This window comes from Gorilla gorilla, chromosome 2, assembly GCF_029281585.2.
Source record: "Gorilla gorilla gorilla isolate KB3781 chromosome 2, NHGRI_mGorGor1-v2.1_pri, whole genome shotgun sequence".
NCBI lineage: Eukaryota > Metazoa > Chordata > Mammalia > Primates > Hominidae > Gorilla > Gorilla gorilla.
Genome location: NC_086017.1, coordinates 58,811,054 through 58,827,033, shown reverse-complemented (window position 1 = coordinate 58,827,033; position 15,980 = coordinate 58,811,054). Strand labels below are relative to the sequence as shown.

Below are 15,980 nucleotides of genomic sequence, written 5' to 3'. Positions count from 1 at the left end.
TGGGGTTTCACCGTGTTAGCCAGGATGGTCTTGATCTCCTGACCTCGTGATCCACCCGCCTTGGCCTCCCAAAGTGCTGGGATTACAGGCGTGAGCCACCGCGCTCGGCCTATTTTATTATTATTATTTTTGAGACAGGATCTCACTATGTTTCCCAGGCTGGAGTGCAGTGGCATGATCTCGGCTACTGCAATCTGCACTTCCTGGGCTCAAGTGATACTCCCAGCTCAGCCTCCTGAGTAGCTGGGACTACAGGTGCAAGACACCATGTCCAGCTAATTTTTTTAATATTTTGTAGAGACATGGTTTCTCCATGTTGCCTAGTTCAGTCCTGAACTCCTAAACGCAAGCAATCTGCCTGCCTCAGCCTCCTCCCGAAGTGCTGAGATTACAGGTGTGAGCCACTGAGCCCGGCCTTACCTTTTTTTCTTTTTTTTTTTTTTTTTTGAGACGGAGTCTCCTTCTGTTGCCCTGGCTGGAGTGCAGTGGTACGATCTCGACTCACTGCAACCTCTGCCTCCTGGGTTCAAGCAATTCTCTGCCTCAGCCTCCCAAGCAGCTGGGATTACAGGCGCCCGCCACCACGCCCAGCTAATTTTTGTATTTTTAGTAAAGACGGGGTTTCACCATCTTGGCCCAGCTGGTCTTGAACTCCTGACCTCGTGATCCACCAGCCTCGGCCTCCCAAAGTGCTGGGATTACAGGCGTGAGCCACCGTGCCCGGCCTATCTATTTTTTAAAATAGAGATGAGGTCATGCAGGCTACAGTGCGGCGGCTGTTCACAGACACAATCCTACTACTGATAAGCACAACAGTTTTTTGTTCTGTTTTTTACAGACAGGGTCTTGTTTTGTTGTCCAGGTTGGAATGCAGTGGCATGATCATATCTCACTGTAACCAAGAACTCCTGGATTCAAGCAATACTCTCACCTCAGCCTCCCAAGACACTAAGACTACAAGCCCACACCACCACTCCCAGTTGATTTGTTGTTGTTGTTGAGAGAGGGTCTCATTATGTTGCTCAGGCAGGTCTCAAACTCCTGGTCTCAAGTGATCCTCCTGCAGCATGGGAGTTTTGACCTGCTCTGTTCCAACCTACGTCAGTTTACCCCTCGAATAGTTTTAAAAAACATGAAGTGGGGACAGGCACAATGGCTCACACCTGTAATCCCAGCACTTTGGGAGTCCAAGGCGGGTGGATCACAAGACCAGGAGATTAAGACCTGTTTGGCTAATATGGTGACATCCCGTCGCTACTAAAAATACAAAAATTAGCTGGGTGTGGTGGTAGGTGCCTATAGTCCCAGCTACTCAGGAAGTTGAGGCAGGAGAATCGCTTGAACCCGGGAGGCGGAGGTTGTAGTGAGCTGAGATCGCGCCACTGCACTCCAGCCTGGGCGACAGCAGAGTAAGACTCTGTCTCAAAAAAAAACAAAAAACAAAAAACAAAAAACAACCCATGAAGTGATACTGTTTTAGATGAACTCCCTGCTGGAACCTTTTCTTTCTTCTCATACCCAGTGGGGCCCAATCAGCCTTACACCATGCTTTCTGTTCTGACTTCTACATGTCTCATTATGCATGCCCACCAAGTCCTAGCAAAGATACTATGCCACCTAGGAACTCAGAGGAATTCTGACCATGTCCAACAGCTGCCGTCTTTTTTCACTACAGATGGGCCCTTTACACTAAGAACAGGGGTCAGGGTTGACTCACAGATCCACAAAGCCCAGAAATGGACTGGACACTGGGTAGCCATTCAACAAATGCTGATTATTAAATGGTATGTCTTTAAGCTGTGGATTTAAAATAAAATTTTGTTGTTTCATTAGAAAGGTCAAGAAAGTTTAACACTGATCTCTTGATTTCAACAGCACCAACAGCCACAGTGAAGCCTCAGAATTAACACACTAGGTAGTGCTCACCTACAGATAACAACATAACCCTCTACTGAAGCCAAGAATTTCCTGATGATTACAAGTCTGCTAATGACCAACTCAGAATATCCCAGCGGAGCTGAGTTCTGGTGAGAACAAACAATGTGAAGGGAGATATGCCTACCACTTTATAAAATGGACAGTGGTGAGGTGTAAATCTATTCTTTTAATGGCAACAGCCAAGAGTACATCAATACGTATAGGATAGGCCAGGCACAGTGGCTCGCGCCTATAATCCCAGCACTTTGGGAGGCCGAGGCGGGCAGATCACTTGACGTCAGGAGTTTGAGACCAGCTAAGTTGTGGCCAACATGGTGAAACCCCGTCTCTAATAAAAATACAAGAATTAGCTGGGCGTAGTGGCGGGCACCTGTAATCCCAGCTACTTGGGAAATCAGGAGGCTGAGGCAGGAGAATCGCTTGAACCCGGGAGGCAGAGGTTGCAGTGAGCCGAGATTGTGCCACTGCACTCCAGCCTGGGTGATAGAGCAAGACTCCATCTCAAAAAAATAAAAAATAAATACACACACACACACACACACACACACACACACAAACACACGTCAGCTGTATGCATCTCCCAGCAGCCTTCTGTAAGAGACACTACTGGGATCCCCACATCAAGGTGGGGGTGACTGCCAGGCACAGTGGTTCATGCCTGTGGTCCCAGCTACTCAGGAGGCTGAGGCGGGAGAATTGCTTAGCCCAGGAGTTCAACACCACAGCCAGCCTGGCAATACAGCAAAACCGTCTCTTAAAAAAAAAAAAAAAAAAAAAAAAAGGGCCGGGCGCAGTGGCTCACGTCTGTAACCCCAGCACTTTGGGAGGCAGAGGCAGGCGGATCACCTGAGGTCAGGAGTTCGAGACCAGCCTGGCCAACACGGTGAAACCCCGTCTCTACTAAAAATATAAAAATTAGCTGGGTGTTGTGGCGGGCGCCTGTAATCCCAGCTATTCAGGAGGCTGAGGCAGTAGAATTGCTTGAACCCAGGAGACGGAGGTTGCAGTGAGCCGACATGGTACCACTGCACTCCAGCCTCGGTGACAGAGTGAGACTCCGTCTCAAAAAAAAAAAAAAAAAAAAGTAAAGGAGATAATTACACATATTAGGTTGATAGTACACAGAAGATTGGAGACTCTCTCTCTCAAAAATCTACTACAAACCTGATGAGATTCTGAGACCACTAATTAAGGGAAAATGTAGCGTCACTGCACCTCATCCAGTAATGGACACCAGGAAGGATCTATAGGAAAGCCAGATTCCCCAGAGTCCTCTGAGAAAAAGCAGCACAGAGATGGAGAAAAACAATGAGAAAATGATACTCTAGAATAATATATTCTAAAAGGTAGTCTCAGCAAGGAGGCTACCTTCTCCCTGATTTGGGTCACAAGAGAGAACTGACTGAACCCCCATCTCAACTCCCCAGCAGTTTTCCAGAGGAAGCAGTGGCCACCTTGAGCCATCTTGGCCTCCTGGCAGGAGGGCCAAGACAAATCTTCTAAACAATATTAAGCCAGATTAAAGGTAAAAATCTGTCTGAGTGCAAACAGCTGAGCTTTCTAAGGAACGAACTAGTATTCACACCATTAGTCTTTAATGCTCGAAAGAGCTCAACAATCCATTTAGAATCTATCACAGTCAACACTTTCATAACTGAGTCCTTCACCCCCTGTCCCCTTGTTACCCTTTATAATTTGTTCAATTGTGAAGAGAAAACCTTTCAGTAGAATCAAGAAGAGCTCTTGCTGGGCTGTTTTAATGAAGGAGCTAACAACCTGTTGGTAGTTAGGATTAAGTATTATCAAGACAACTTATAAAGAAAAGGCCAAATCTTTTCCAAAAGAAAAATGGATCCAGGGTAGTAAACAACCAATGTAAGCCAAAAAAAAAGACTAATGACTTAGAAGGAACACATGTGACCAATGTGGTGTTCAGAAGAAACTTGCAGTTCTATTAGATCAACATGTAATCAGAGGATGAAAAGTCCTATTTATTTATGAATGCTTTTTCTTTTTCGTTTCTGTTGAGATGGAGTGTCATTCTGTCGCCCAGGCTAGACTGCAGTGGCGCGACGTTGGCTCACTGCAACCTCTGCTTCTCGGGTTCAAGTGATTCTCCTGCCTCAGCCTCCCAAGTAGCTGGGATTACAGGCACTCACCACCACACCCAGCTATTTTTGGTATTTTTACTAGAGATGGGATTTCACCATGTTGGCCAGGCTGGTCTCGAACTCCTGACCTCAAGTGATCGTCCTGCCTCGGCCTCCCGAAGTGTTGGGATTATGGGCATGAGCCACCACGCCCGGCATTATGAATGCTTTTTCTATTTCTAGAAACATTAACTGAGGAAAAAACTAGAAATTAAGAACTAGAAAGTTTCTTGTCCAAAAGGAGTCTCAAGATAATTACTGAGTAATCTGAGTCTCTGATCAGAGATAAAAAAGGTATCTATTGTTCCCTCCATATCAAGGGCCAAAAAAGGGTGCCATTCATTAGGTTACTGTTTCCAGCAAACCCATTCTCTAATTCATTTCCACTATTCCCCAGAGGAAATCTCATCCCTGTTTAAAGAGCAAACCCTAAGATGGTGGAATCTCTTTGACAGTCATTTTGTACATTCACAAAACCATGAGTAAAGAATAGTTACAGGCTGGGTGTGGTGGCTCAAGGCTCTGTAATCTCAGCACTTTGGGATGCCAAGGTGGGAGGATTACTTGAATTCAGAAGTTTGAGACCAGCCTGGGCAAATAGTGAGATCCTATACGTAGAAAAAAACTTTTTTTTTTTTTTTTTTTTGAGACAGAGTCTCACTCTGTCGCTCCGACTGGAGTGCAGTAGTGCGATCCTGGCTCCCTGCAAGCTCCGCCTCCCGGGTTCACGCCATTCTCCTGCCTCAGCCTCCTGAGTAGCTGGGACTACAGGTGCCCACCACGATGCCTGGCTAATTTTTTGTATTTCTTAGTAGAGACGGGGGTTTCACGGTGTTAGCCAGCATGGTCTCGATCTCCTGACCTCATGATCCGCCTGCCTCGGCCTCCCAAAGTGCTTGGATTACAGGCGTGAGCCACCAAGCCCGGCCTTTTCTTTTTTTTGCGACAAAGTCTCGCTCCTGTCCCCACGCTGGAATGCAATGGCGCGATCTTGGTTCACTGCAACCTCTGCCTCCCAGGTTCAAGCGATTCTCCTGTCTCGGCCTCCCAAGTAGCGGTGATTACAGGCACCTGCCACCACGCCTGGCTAATTTTTGTATTTTAATAGAGACGGCATTTTACCATGTTGGCCAGGCTGGTCTCAAACTCCAGACCTCAGGTGATCCACCCGCTTCGGCCTCCCAAAGTGCTGGGATTACAGGTGTGAGCCACCACGCCCAGCCAAAACATTTTTTTTTTTAATTAGCTGGGCATGGTGGCACGTGCCTGTAGTCCCAACTACTTAGGAGGCTAAGGTAGGAGGATCACTTGAGCCCAGGAGGTGGAGGCTGCAGTGAGCCATGATCACGCCACTACACTCCAGCCTGGGTGACACAGCAAGACACTGTTTCAAGAAAATGAATAATGGCTGGGCATGGTGGCTCACGCCTGTAATCCCAGCACTTTGGGAGGCCAGGTGGGCGGATCACGAGATCAGGAGATCGAGACCATCCTGGCTGACACGGTGAAACCCCGTCTCTACTAAAAATACAAAAAATTAGCCGGGCGTTGTGAGGCGCCTGTAGTTCCAGCTACTCAGGAGGCTGAGGCAGGAGAATGGCGTGAACCCGGGAGGCAGAGCTTGCAGTGAGCCGAGGTCGCACCACTGCCCTGCAGCCTGGGAGACAGAGCGAGACTCCGTCTAAAAAATAAAAATAAAAAAAAGAAAACGAATAATCATGTTTAATAACTATAATACTTTTCAAAGTTTATGGGGTCTAACTGCCAAAATCATAAATTAAAAATTCACGGATTATTCCTGATTTTAATTCAGTTTGGCTCATAATTTGATAAGATGTTGATTTCAGTTGATGAATTTCAATCTACTCAGAATTGCTGGCCAGGCGCGGTGGCTTACACCTGTAATGCCAGCACTTTGGGAGGCCGAGGCGGGCAGGTCACCTGAGGTCGGGAGTTTGAGATCAGCCTGGCCAACAGAGTGAAACCCTGTCTCTACTAAAAATATAAAAATTAGCCGGGCATAGTGGTGGGCACCTGTAATCCCAGCTACTTGGGAAGCTGAAGTATGAGAATCGGTTGAACTCGAGAAGCAGAGGTTGCAGTGAGCCAAGATCGCGCCACTGCACTCTAGCCTGGGTGACAAGAACGAGACCGCGTTTAAAAAAAAAAAAACTGCTGACAGTAGAAATACTAAGATATTCTTTCTTTATGCACATATACCAGGCAATATAAACTCCCTTGTTGCCAAATTCAAACATTTCTCATACCTTATCTTGCTGACAGAAATCAGACACTTAACTTCCTTCTGCCTTAATGACCCCCTCTTGATCTCTATGATGTCTTTTGCAGCACCTGTTCAGGTACTCTGTGCTCTTCCTCTTGTATCCCCATCTTGCCAGTGGGGGGCACCACATTCCCACTCCTCTCAAGGTAGGACTGTTGGCCTTTTCCTCCACGTCTCACTCTTCCTTAACCACTTTACCCTCTCCCATCATCACCACTCCAGTGTCCAATCTCTAGTTCTTCCTCTCCTCAGCACTCCCATCAGAAGGGCCTCACTCACATGGAAAGGCATCTTAATGTATATCCCTTCCACTCCATCATCCTCAGGATGAGCTTCCTGACACCCTTATGCAACAGTAATAATAACACAATTCTTGCAGATCCCTTAACTCTTGCCAGGATCAGTTCCTACCTTGTTTAAAACCCATCACTGCTCTCCAGTATTGACAGGACAAACTTTATATGCCTTAGTAGAAGAGAGTCTTCAGGACCCATCACCTAATTCCTCCCCACAGCAATTCACTGAATGATTCCAGAACCCCCATATGTTTCTCTTTACTGTCAGCTACCAATAATGCCCTTCTTTGTAGCATACATTTAGAAATTAAAGAACATACTTCTATAGAACCCCTGTGTCAAAGCAGGAATCAAAAGAGAAATTAGAAAATGTTTTGAACTGAATAACAAAAATACTACATAATGAAATTTGTGAGATGCAGCTAATATAATGCCTACACAAAAATTTAAAACTATAAATGTATATATTAAAAAAGGTCCAAAAATCAATGACATAAAGATCTAACCTAAGACGCTAGAAAAATTTAGTCACTGCCGTGTATTACAGCTAAAAAAGGGAAGCTAGAAAAAGATGACTAAGTTAAAACGAAGTAAAAAGAAGAAAACAGTAACAATTAAAAAGAGAAAAATAAAATCCAAGTAACAGCAAAAATTAACGAAGTCTAAAAATGGATTCTTTAAAAATATCAACAAAGTTGATAAAACAGAACAATTAGGAAAAAAGAGAAAACAAATTATCCATAACAGAGGTAGAAGATGGACCACCCCCTACAATTCTTATAGACATTAAAGGGAAAATAAGAAAATGTTATGAACAACCTAATTCTAATAAAATTGACATCTTAAATGAAATTAACATGTTCTTTGAAGAATACTTACCAACAATGACACAAAATGAAAAAGAAAAACTGAGCAGCTCTTTATATAGTAAAGACATTGAAGTCATGATCGAAACCCTTCCCACCAAGTTCCAGGCCCAGGGATTTTACTGATGAATTCTATCAACACTAATTTTACATAAACACTTTTAGAAACTAGAGAAGAAAGGGACATTTCTTCCAAACTCATTTTATGAGGTTAGCATAACCATGATAAAACATAACCAAGAAAAAAAACCCCAATATTCCACAGACATAGACACAAAAATCCTTAATTTAAAAATTTGCCATTGCACTGCAGCCTGGACAAGAGTGAAACTCCACGGGGGACAAAAAAAACACTAATAAATGAATTTATGAATTTACTAAGGTAAAAAAAATACAAAGTTGGCCTGGTACACTGGCTCACGCTTGTAATCCCAGCACTTTCAGAGGCTAAGGCAGGCAAATCACTTGAGCCCAGGAGTTCAAGACTAGCCAAGGCAACATGGCAAAACCCTGTCTCTACAAAAAGTACAAAAAATTAGCTGGGCATGGTGACATGAACCTGTTGTCCCATCTACCTGGGAGACTGAGGTAGAAGGATCACTTGAACCTGGGAGGTTGAGGTTGCAGTGAACCATAATAGCTCTACTGCACTCCAGCCTGGGTGACAGGGCAAGACACTGTCACAAAATAAAAATTTAAAAAAAAAAAAAAAAAGAAGAAAGAAAATACAAAGTCAATATATACAAAAACCAAATGTTAGAATTCAAAGAAAGAGCCATAAAAGTATTTCTATATAGCAGCAAATTGAAAAATTAAGTGGGTGAATTTTAATAATTTATTTTATTTAACCTAATACATCCAAAATTGTATTATTTCAACATGTAACACATAAAAAAGCATTGATAATCTATTTTTATCCTTTGTTTCATTCTAAGTCCAGTCTGTATTTTAGACTTACGGCACATCTCAATTCAAACTGACTGTATTTCAAATGAGCAATGGTCACACATAGCTACCATACCGGGCAGCACAGCTACAGATTTTGAACACAACAATCAAAACCAATCAAAATGAAAATCCCAATCAAAATCACAAGCTTTTTAATAAAATTAATAGTTGATTGCAAAATCTGTAGAAATGTAAAGGATCCAGAATATCCAAAGCAATCTTGAAAGAAAAGAGCAAAGTTGAAAGACTTACACCATCTGACTTCAAGGCTTACTATAAAGTTACATACGGTAATCAAGACAGTGGAGATACTGGACTTCATCAAAATTAAGCTTTTACTCTTCAACAGTCATCATTTAGAAAATGGAAAAGTAGGAAGCAGAACTAGATGAAGTAAAAAAAGGAAAAAAAGAAAATGGAATAGACAGACCAATAGAACAAAACAGAGTCTAAAAGGAAACTCATACACGTATGGTAAATTTTCAACAAAGGTGCCAATGTAATTCAATGGAGAAAAAAAGTCTTTTCAACAAAGGGTTCTGGAACAACTGAATAATTGTTTATACATAACAAACGAAACACAGAACACAGACCATTACTTCATACCACACAAAAATTAACTCAAAAGAGTTCACATATCTAAATGTAAAACCTAAAACTATAAAATTGCTAAAAGAAAACACAGAAGAAAATTGTGCCTTAGTTTAGGCAAAGATTTCTAGATATGACACTAAAAGCACAATCCTTAAAAGAAAATTTTTTTAAAAAAAGAAAATAAAGATAAACTGGACTTCATCAAAATTAAGCTTTTACTCTTCAAAAGACACCATTTAGAAAATGGAAAAGTAGGAAGCAGAACTAGATGGAGTAAAAAAAAAGATTAAAAAAAAAGATACAGGTAACAGGATGGGAGAAAATATCTGCAAATCATACATCTGATAAAATAATTCGAACTATGTAAAGAATTCTTAGAACTCAATAAGGCACAAAATGCGATTTTTAAAAACAGACAAAGTATTTGAACAGACATTTCACCACAAAAAATAAATGTATGAATAGCAAATAAGCACAAGGAAAGATCATTAATTACATTAGTGGTTAATGACACTAGTCATTAGGGAATGCAAATTAAAACCACAAGATATTACACACTCACTAGAATGATTATAATCCAGAAGACCTAAAATACCAAGTGCTAACAAGGAAGCAGAGGAACTGGAACCCTTACATAATGCTAGTGGGAATGTAAAGTGGGAACAGTTTATTTCTTAAAATGTTAAACACGGCTGGGCACGATGGCTCACACCTGTAATCCCAGGCCAAGGCAGGCGGATCACGAGGTCAGAAGATAGAGACCATCCTGGCTAACACGGTGAAACCCCCGACTCTACTAAAAATACAAAAAACTAGCCAGGCGTGGTGGTGGGCGCCTGTAGTCCCAGCTACTCAGGAGGCTGAGGCAGGAGAATGGCATGAACCCAGGAGGCGGAGCTTGCAGTGAGCCGAGATCGTGCCACTGCACTCCAGCCTAGGCAACAGAGCACGACTCCGTCTCAAAAATAAATAAATAAATAAATGTTAAACATACACTTACCATGTGACCCAGCAATCCCACTCCTAGTTATCTATACAAGAGAAATGAAAACACATGGCTATATTAAGCCCTGGCCATGAATGGTCACAGCAGCATACTGCGTAGTAGCCCAAAATTAGAAACAACCCAATGTCCATCAACTTACAAATGAATGGGTAAACAAAATGTGGCATATCCATGCAATGGAAAATCATTATTCAGCAATAAAAGAGAACACACTACTGATGCGTGATACAATATGGATGAACCTCAACCATTATGCTAAGAGAAAGAACCAGGTAACAAAAGATTACATATTGTATAATTCAAATTGTATGAAATTTCTAGAAAAGGCAAAACTATTGAGACAGAAGATCAGTAGTCACTTGGGAACAGGGATCAACTATAAATGAACACGGGAATTTTTTAGGTGATGAAATGTTCTAAAACTGGGACTATGGTAATGACTACATAGTTGTATACATTTAATAAAACTCAAATAATGGTACACTTCAAAATGATCGGCCGGGCGTGGTGGCTCACATCTGTAATCCCAGCACTCCTGGGAGGCCGAGGTGGGCGGATCACCTGAGGTTGGGAGTTCCAGACCAGCCTGACCAACATGGAGAAACTCCATCTCTACTAAAAATATAAAATTAGCACTAAAAACACAAAATTAGCCGGGTGTGGTGGCACATGCCTGTGATCCCAGCTACTTCAGAGGCTGAGGCAGGAGAATCGCTTGAACCTGGGACGCAAAGGTTGCGGTGAGCCGAGATCGCGCCATTGCACTCCAGCCTGGGCAACAAGAGCAAAACTCCATCTCAAAAAATAAAATAAAATAAAATAAAAAGAAGGCCAGGCGCGGTGGCTCACGCCGGTAATCCCAGCACTTTAGGAGGCCGAGGCGGGCGGATCACAAAGTCAGGAGATTGAGACCATCCTGGCTAACATGGTGAAACTCCATCTCTACTAAAAATACAAAAAAATTAGCCAGGCGTGGTGGTGGGCGCCTGTAGTCCCAGCTACTCAGGAGGCTGAGGCAGGAGAATGGCGTGAACCTGGGAGGCGGAGCTTGCAGTTAGCCGAGATCACACCACTGCACTCTAGCCTGGGTGACAGAGCAAGACTGTCTCAAAAAAGTAAATAAACAAAATAAAAATAAAAAGATAAAATGGATGAGTTTAATGGCATGTAAAACTTTAATAGAGCTGTTCCAAAAATGAGTTGACTGATGGACAGATAAATGATGAAGCAAATGCAGCAACAGATTAGCAATTATATAATCTAGATGGTATAGTATATGAATGTCCACTGTACAATTATTTAAAGCTCTTTCTTTTAAATTTTTCATAATAAAAGGGCAGAAAGTTTGTCAAATTTAATTCAATGGCAATCACTCACATAATCATACGTCACAATATACGAAGGGTTGATCCTTATATTACTGCATCAAACAGTATACTTTGACTTTTTATTTATAATCCTCAAAATAACAAATTCCGCTTTACAGTTTTAACACAGTTTTCACTAAGGTTAACTGACTGTATACACTATACAGTATAATAGTGCTAGTATAAAGTCATTTCCATATAGGCCTATAATGCTGATAACTTTACAATATTCTCTGGCTTTTTTTTTCTTTTCTTTTTTTTTTTTTTGAGACAGAGTTTTGCTTTTGTTGCCCAGGCTGGAGTGCAATGGCACGATCTCGGCTCACCACAACCTCCACCGCCCAGGTTCAAGCGATTCTCCTGCCTCAGCCTCCCGAGTAGCTGGGATTATAGGCATGCGCTACAACGCCCGGCTAATTTTGTATTTTTAGTAGAGATGAGGTTTCTCCATGTTGGTCAGGCTGGTCTCAAACTCCCGACCTCAGGTGATCCCCCCGCCTCGGCCTCCCAAAGAGCTGGGATTACAGGCGTGAGCCACTGTGCCTGGCCTTCTCTGGCTTTCTTGATCTCCCTGACCAAGGCTTCTGAGCATTTCACTGGATGTTCTGCTCCCATTCAGCCAGCTCCTTAAATATCACTTTTCCACAGGCACAGCTTTTAGGCCTGCCTTCTCACTCCCTGGACTGTCTTTGGGCAATCACATTTGTGCCTGCCCCTTAGTATGAACATAAGCCCCAAAGAGAAGAACTCTCTCATTTTACCGGGAGCTAGGGAAGGAAAGTGTATGAGCAAGGTAGAGAAGTGGGGGCAAGCATATAGTTTATTGTGAAGAGTGAAGGGTACCCTCAAGTTTCTGGGTAGTCCAGAGAAGGCTTTCACAGAGTCAAAGATGGGGTCTGAGCAGAGACCAAACGCAGCCCATGCTCCCACTTTCCCTGAGTCCTCCAAACCTACACCACAATGGGTTAGACACTACTGGGGAGCTTTCTTTCCAGCTTGAAATGAGCTGTCTCTCCTCTGTTCTCATTTACCCTACACACTGCTCTGCATTACCCGTAGCCCTCAATCCAATATGGCTTTGTTTTGCCATTGCATTTACAATGTCAATACTCTCAGATGGTTTCCAGATCTTTATTTCAGGAAGCATGTGCTACATGCATGTCAAAAAGGACTTTGTTTATGGTCATTTGTATTTTCCAAAGGTCATGAGCAAACACCTTCTGTCATCCTCTATAGTCTGTTTTTGACTGAAACTCTAAAATGCACAGACTATAGTGGATGACAGAAGGTGTTTGCTCATGACCTTTGGAAAATACTATCTGACACAGGCCCTCAAAACATGTTCAGTAGTTACCACTTGGTTACACTGGCCTAGAAACCTAGAGTAGATGGCTGCTTGGGAGTCAAGTTCTCCTTTCTGTTTTTTAAATGAAGAACATAGTAAATGTGTCACACAGTTCTATGCCTGCTTCACAAGCAGGACTGAGGAATGGAGGATGAAGACCAGGGGGAAATTCAGGCTGTGGGCCAATAATGCTAAGATTTTCTCACAGAGATGTAATGAAGTGAATATGAATGCTTTAGTCGCTGTTACTGACGTGGTTAGCAGCATGCAAATCTACAATCTCAGCATTTTGTTCTGGAGGCACTTTCTTCCACAGTCTAAGGGTGTTAGAGACTAGAGAACTGAAATCAAACTGTCAGCTTAGAATGGAGACTACCTTATAAGATAAAACTTTGAATCTCTGTGTCCTCTGACCCGCTTGCTACAAGGAGACGGCTGCAGGGTTTCAGGATCTTAAGTAAGGCAATTCCAATAGCAATTTGCTTGTGGGTTTAGACTTGCAATTCTGTGACTTGCTGCCCTACTTCTGTTTCAACTTTATTCAGTGTAAGCAGATTGTGATGATATCATTTTTCAGATCACAAATTGCAAGTCCACCTGAAGTTTGTTAATAACAGCCACAAATTTATTTTCTGATTTCTACCAAGTCCCTTCCCCTCCACCGCATTCAAGCAAGTCTCTATCAGAAGTTTAAATTAGTCGTTGGAACAAACATTTGAGTCCCCTGACCACAAAGAACTTAAAATACCAGAGAGAGATAAATTCCTGCTACTGAAGGAAATGGTAAGCACATATGACATTTAGGACCCTTTCTAGTACACAACCAACATCTATCTTCAAAAAAAATGTTTTGCGAGTTCCAGGAAATTTAACAGCTATTATTTGACACCCCAGAGCACTTGGATAGTACATGTTTATTACTCAAAATAGTGCACAGAACATACTAATTTTATATACGGATCAAGGCACATGCTAAAATAGCCCCTGCTCCTGACAACAGTTCCCCAAGGATATCCATGAACATGATCAGTGGCTTCTTTATCTTTTTAGTCTCCTCTAGCTGGTTCAAGCTCTCCAGCCCTCAAGGACAAGTTAACAACATAGCTTGCAAATAGACTTTTCCCCCAGAAAAAAGAAATCCAGCAGCCCACCAAAACTGTCACCAGCCCTTCCCACACTTACCAGTGCCATAGGGAGGATGCAGCTGATGGCAGTGAGCATCAACGGCCTGAAAAAATACAGGTGGTAGTTTCAATTTTTATTTAGAATTCTTACTTGCCAACTGCCTGAAATCTTTTAAGGCTACATGAATGGGTCTTCATGCCTCAGCCTGCCACTTCGTGGTCCAATCACTTTTGTTAACAAACACTAGTGGTCACTCATTAAAAAGCAGAAATGAAGAAAGGGAGTGAACTGTGGGCCAGCTTCTGGGCCTGGGCTAGAATGGCTAGGATGGGACATGATATAGGAAAATCAGCCTAAAGAGATCAAGACAGATGGATTTGGGTCCGGGGGGCAAGGGATGATGTGGAGGGAGGCAAGAAAGTACTAAAGGGACAAGAGGAAGAAAGAAGGTTAAAGCACAGAGACAAAGGAGTAAGTAAACACCAGCCTACGATGGGGCAAAATTAGCATCAGTAGTGGTGGTGGTAGTGGGGTCTCATAGGGCTTCTGACCCTAAACCAGGCTCACCCCTGAATCTAATTTAAGTGGTAGGATTTCATTTCTCCCATACTTCACACCTAAATATTCTCAGCCTCTAAAAGGCCCACTCTCTGGCACCTGATCATAACTTTGCCCATTCCACTTTTCTTTACAGGGACATGGAAGGAGGGTTGACTTGTAACTGAGGTACCCAAATGTTATACATGTTTTTAAGTCTGATTAATAAACACACATTTGAAGACTTCTCACCAGCCTAACCTTGATTCAGTTCTAATTGCTATGGACTCCAATCATTAAAATCAATACCAAAAAAACCAAAGACCTCACTCAATATAAGGTTATTTATACAAAATATAATAATGTAAAAATACTAACGTAATCATTCCTTGACCATACGGGTATTTTTTTTTTAATTATGAAAAATTTCAAACATCTACCAAAGTGAAGAGTATAATGAAACCCATTAACCAGCTGGTGGCCAGACCCACTATGTCTCCATTCCAGCCCTCCCCTCCTCCCTCCAGATTATTGTGAAGTAAATCCCAGCCAGCATATCTTTTAGGGTACATTTAATGGAAACTTTTTGAGAAGTACTCAGTACAAAGGGCTGGTTACTGCCCCTTCTAGAACTCTTAACAGACTTCCAGGGGAATGCCACATAGGCAGATTATGTCCAGCAAACCCAATCAAAAGAAATGCAGATGGGAGCTGACATCAAATGAACTGCACAGAGTAGGACTAAAAGCTGTGTCCATTCCTGCAGCCACAGCCCATCCTGTCCAAAAGTTATTTGAAACAATGCTATGTCTCAGCTACTGCTACTGTGAGGAGGCAAAGACAGGGAATGCCAAATAACCAGCTAGGTAGTACCATCCAAGTACTACCAATAAGATGGTAGTACCATCTTCTCCAAAAGGAGGGTACTTCAGAGGCCAGCACATCTTAATGAAAAAGCCAGATTCCAACAGCATGTTTCAGTGACAGAGCTACTACCTCATCGACTGCTTTCCTTAGCTACCCCTTTATGCTAGAAACATATAACCCTATTTTTATAACCTTTCTGTTTATATAAAACTATATAAACAGGAACAGAATGAAAGCCCATTGAGGGCAGAAATTTTTTGACTGATTCCTTCTCCGCCAAACCCAAGAACTTGGAACAATACCTGTGCTAGCATTAGGTCCCATACGCCAAGACCACTGTCTGTCTGTCTCCAGTGGTCCAGCCTTGTCACCACACCCACATCCACCACAAGAGCGTATGAAGGTGCCCAAGGTCTTCCAAGCCCTCAGGAATGCACAGGGATACAGGAGAGGCCAGACACAGCTTCTCTGAGACGGGTTAAAAAAAGTTGGAGGGCTTAGCAGTCTCTCGAGGGTTGCAAGAAGGGCGGAGATGCTGACAATAGGTTGGAGGAGGTTAAAATCAAGTATATGAGTTAGGGAGAGGAACAATAAGGAAATCAGGCTGGAGCCTGGAGAATCCACTTTAAATTTTTCAACAGAGCAAAATAAAGTGGT

At 42.6% G+C, this 15,980-nt stretch overlaps 1 protein-coding gene across 13 annotated transcripts in view; it reads right to left on the bottom strand.

The window, feature by feature from the left end:
• The window catches only part of ARIH2 (ariadne RBR E3 ubiquitin protein ligase 2), a 65,978-nt gene that overhangs the window by 26,213 nt on the left and 23,785 nt on the right, over nucleotides 1-15,980 (bottom strand). For 4 of the 13 annotated variants that reach the window (XM_055382416.2, XM_031009583.3, XM_055382415.1 and 1 more), the window contains exon 2: nucleotides 13,977-14,022. The exons of 7 other annotated variants lie outside the window; for them this stretch is intronic. In XM_055382416.2, the coding sequence (XP_055238391.1) occupies nucleotides 13,977-14,015 (39 nt within the window). In that variant the 5' untranslated portion in view covers nucleotides 14,016-14,022. Of the gene's footprint in view, nucleotides 1-10,076; nucleotides 10,108-13,976; nucleotides 14,023-15,980 lie in introns of all 13 variants that reach the window. 2 more of the 13 variants (XM_055382417.1, XM_063703790.1) reach the window with 1 other exon arrangement.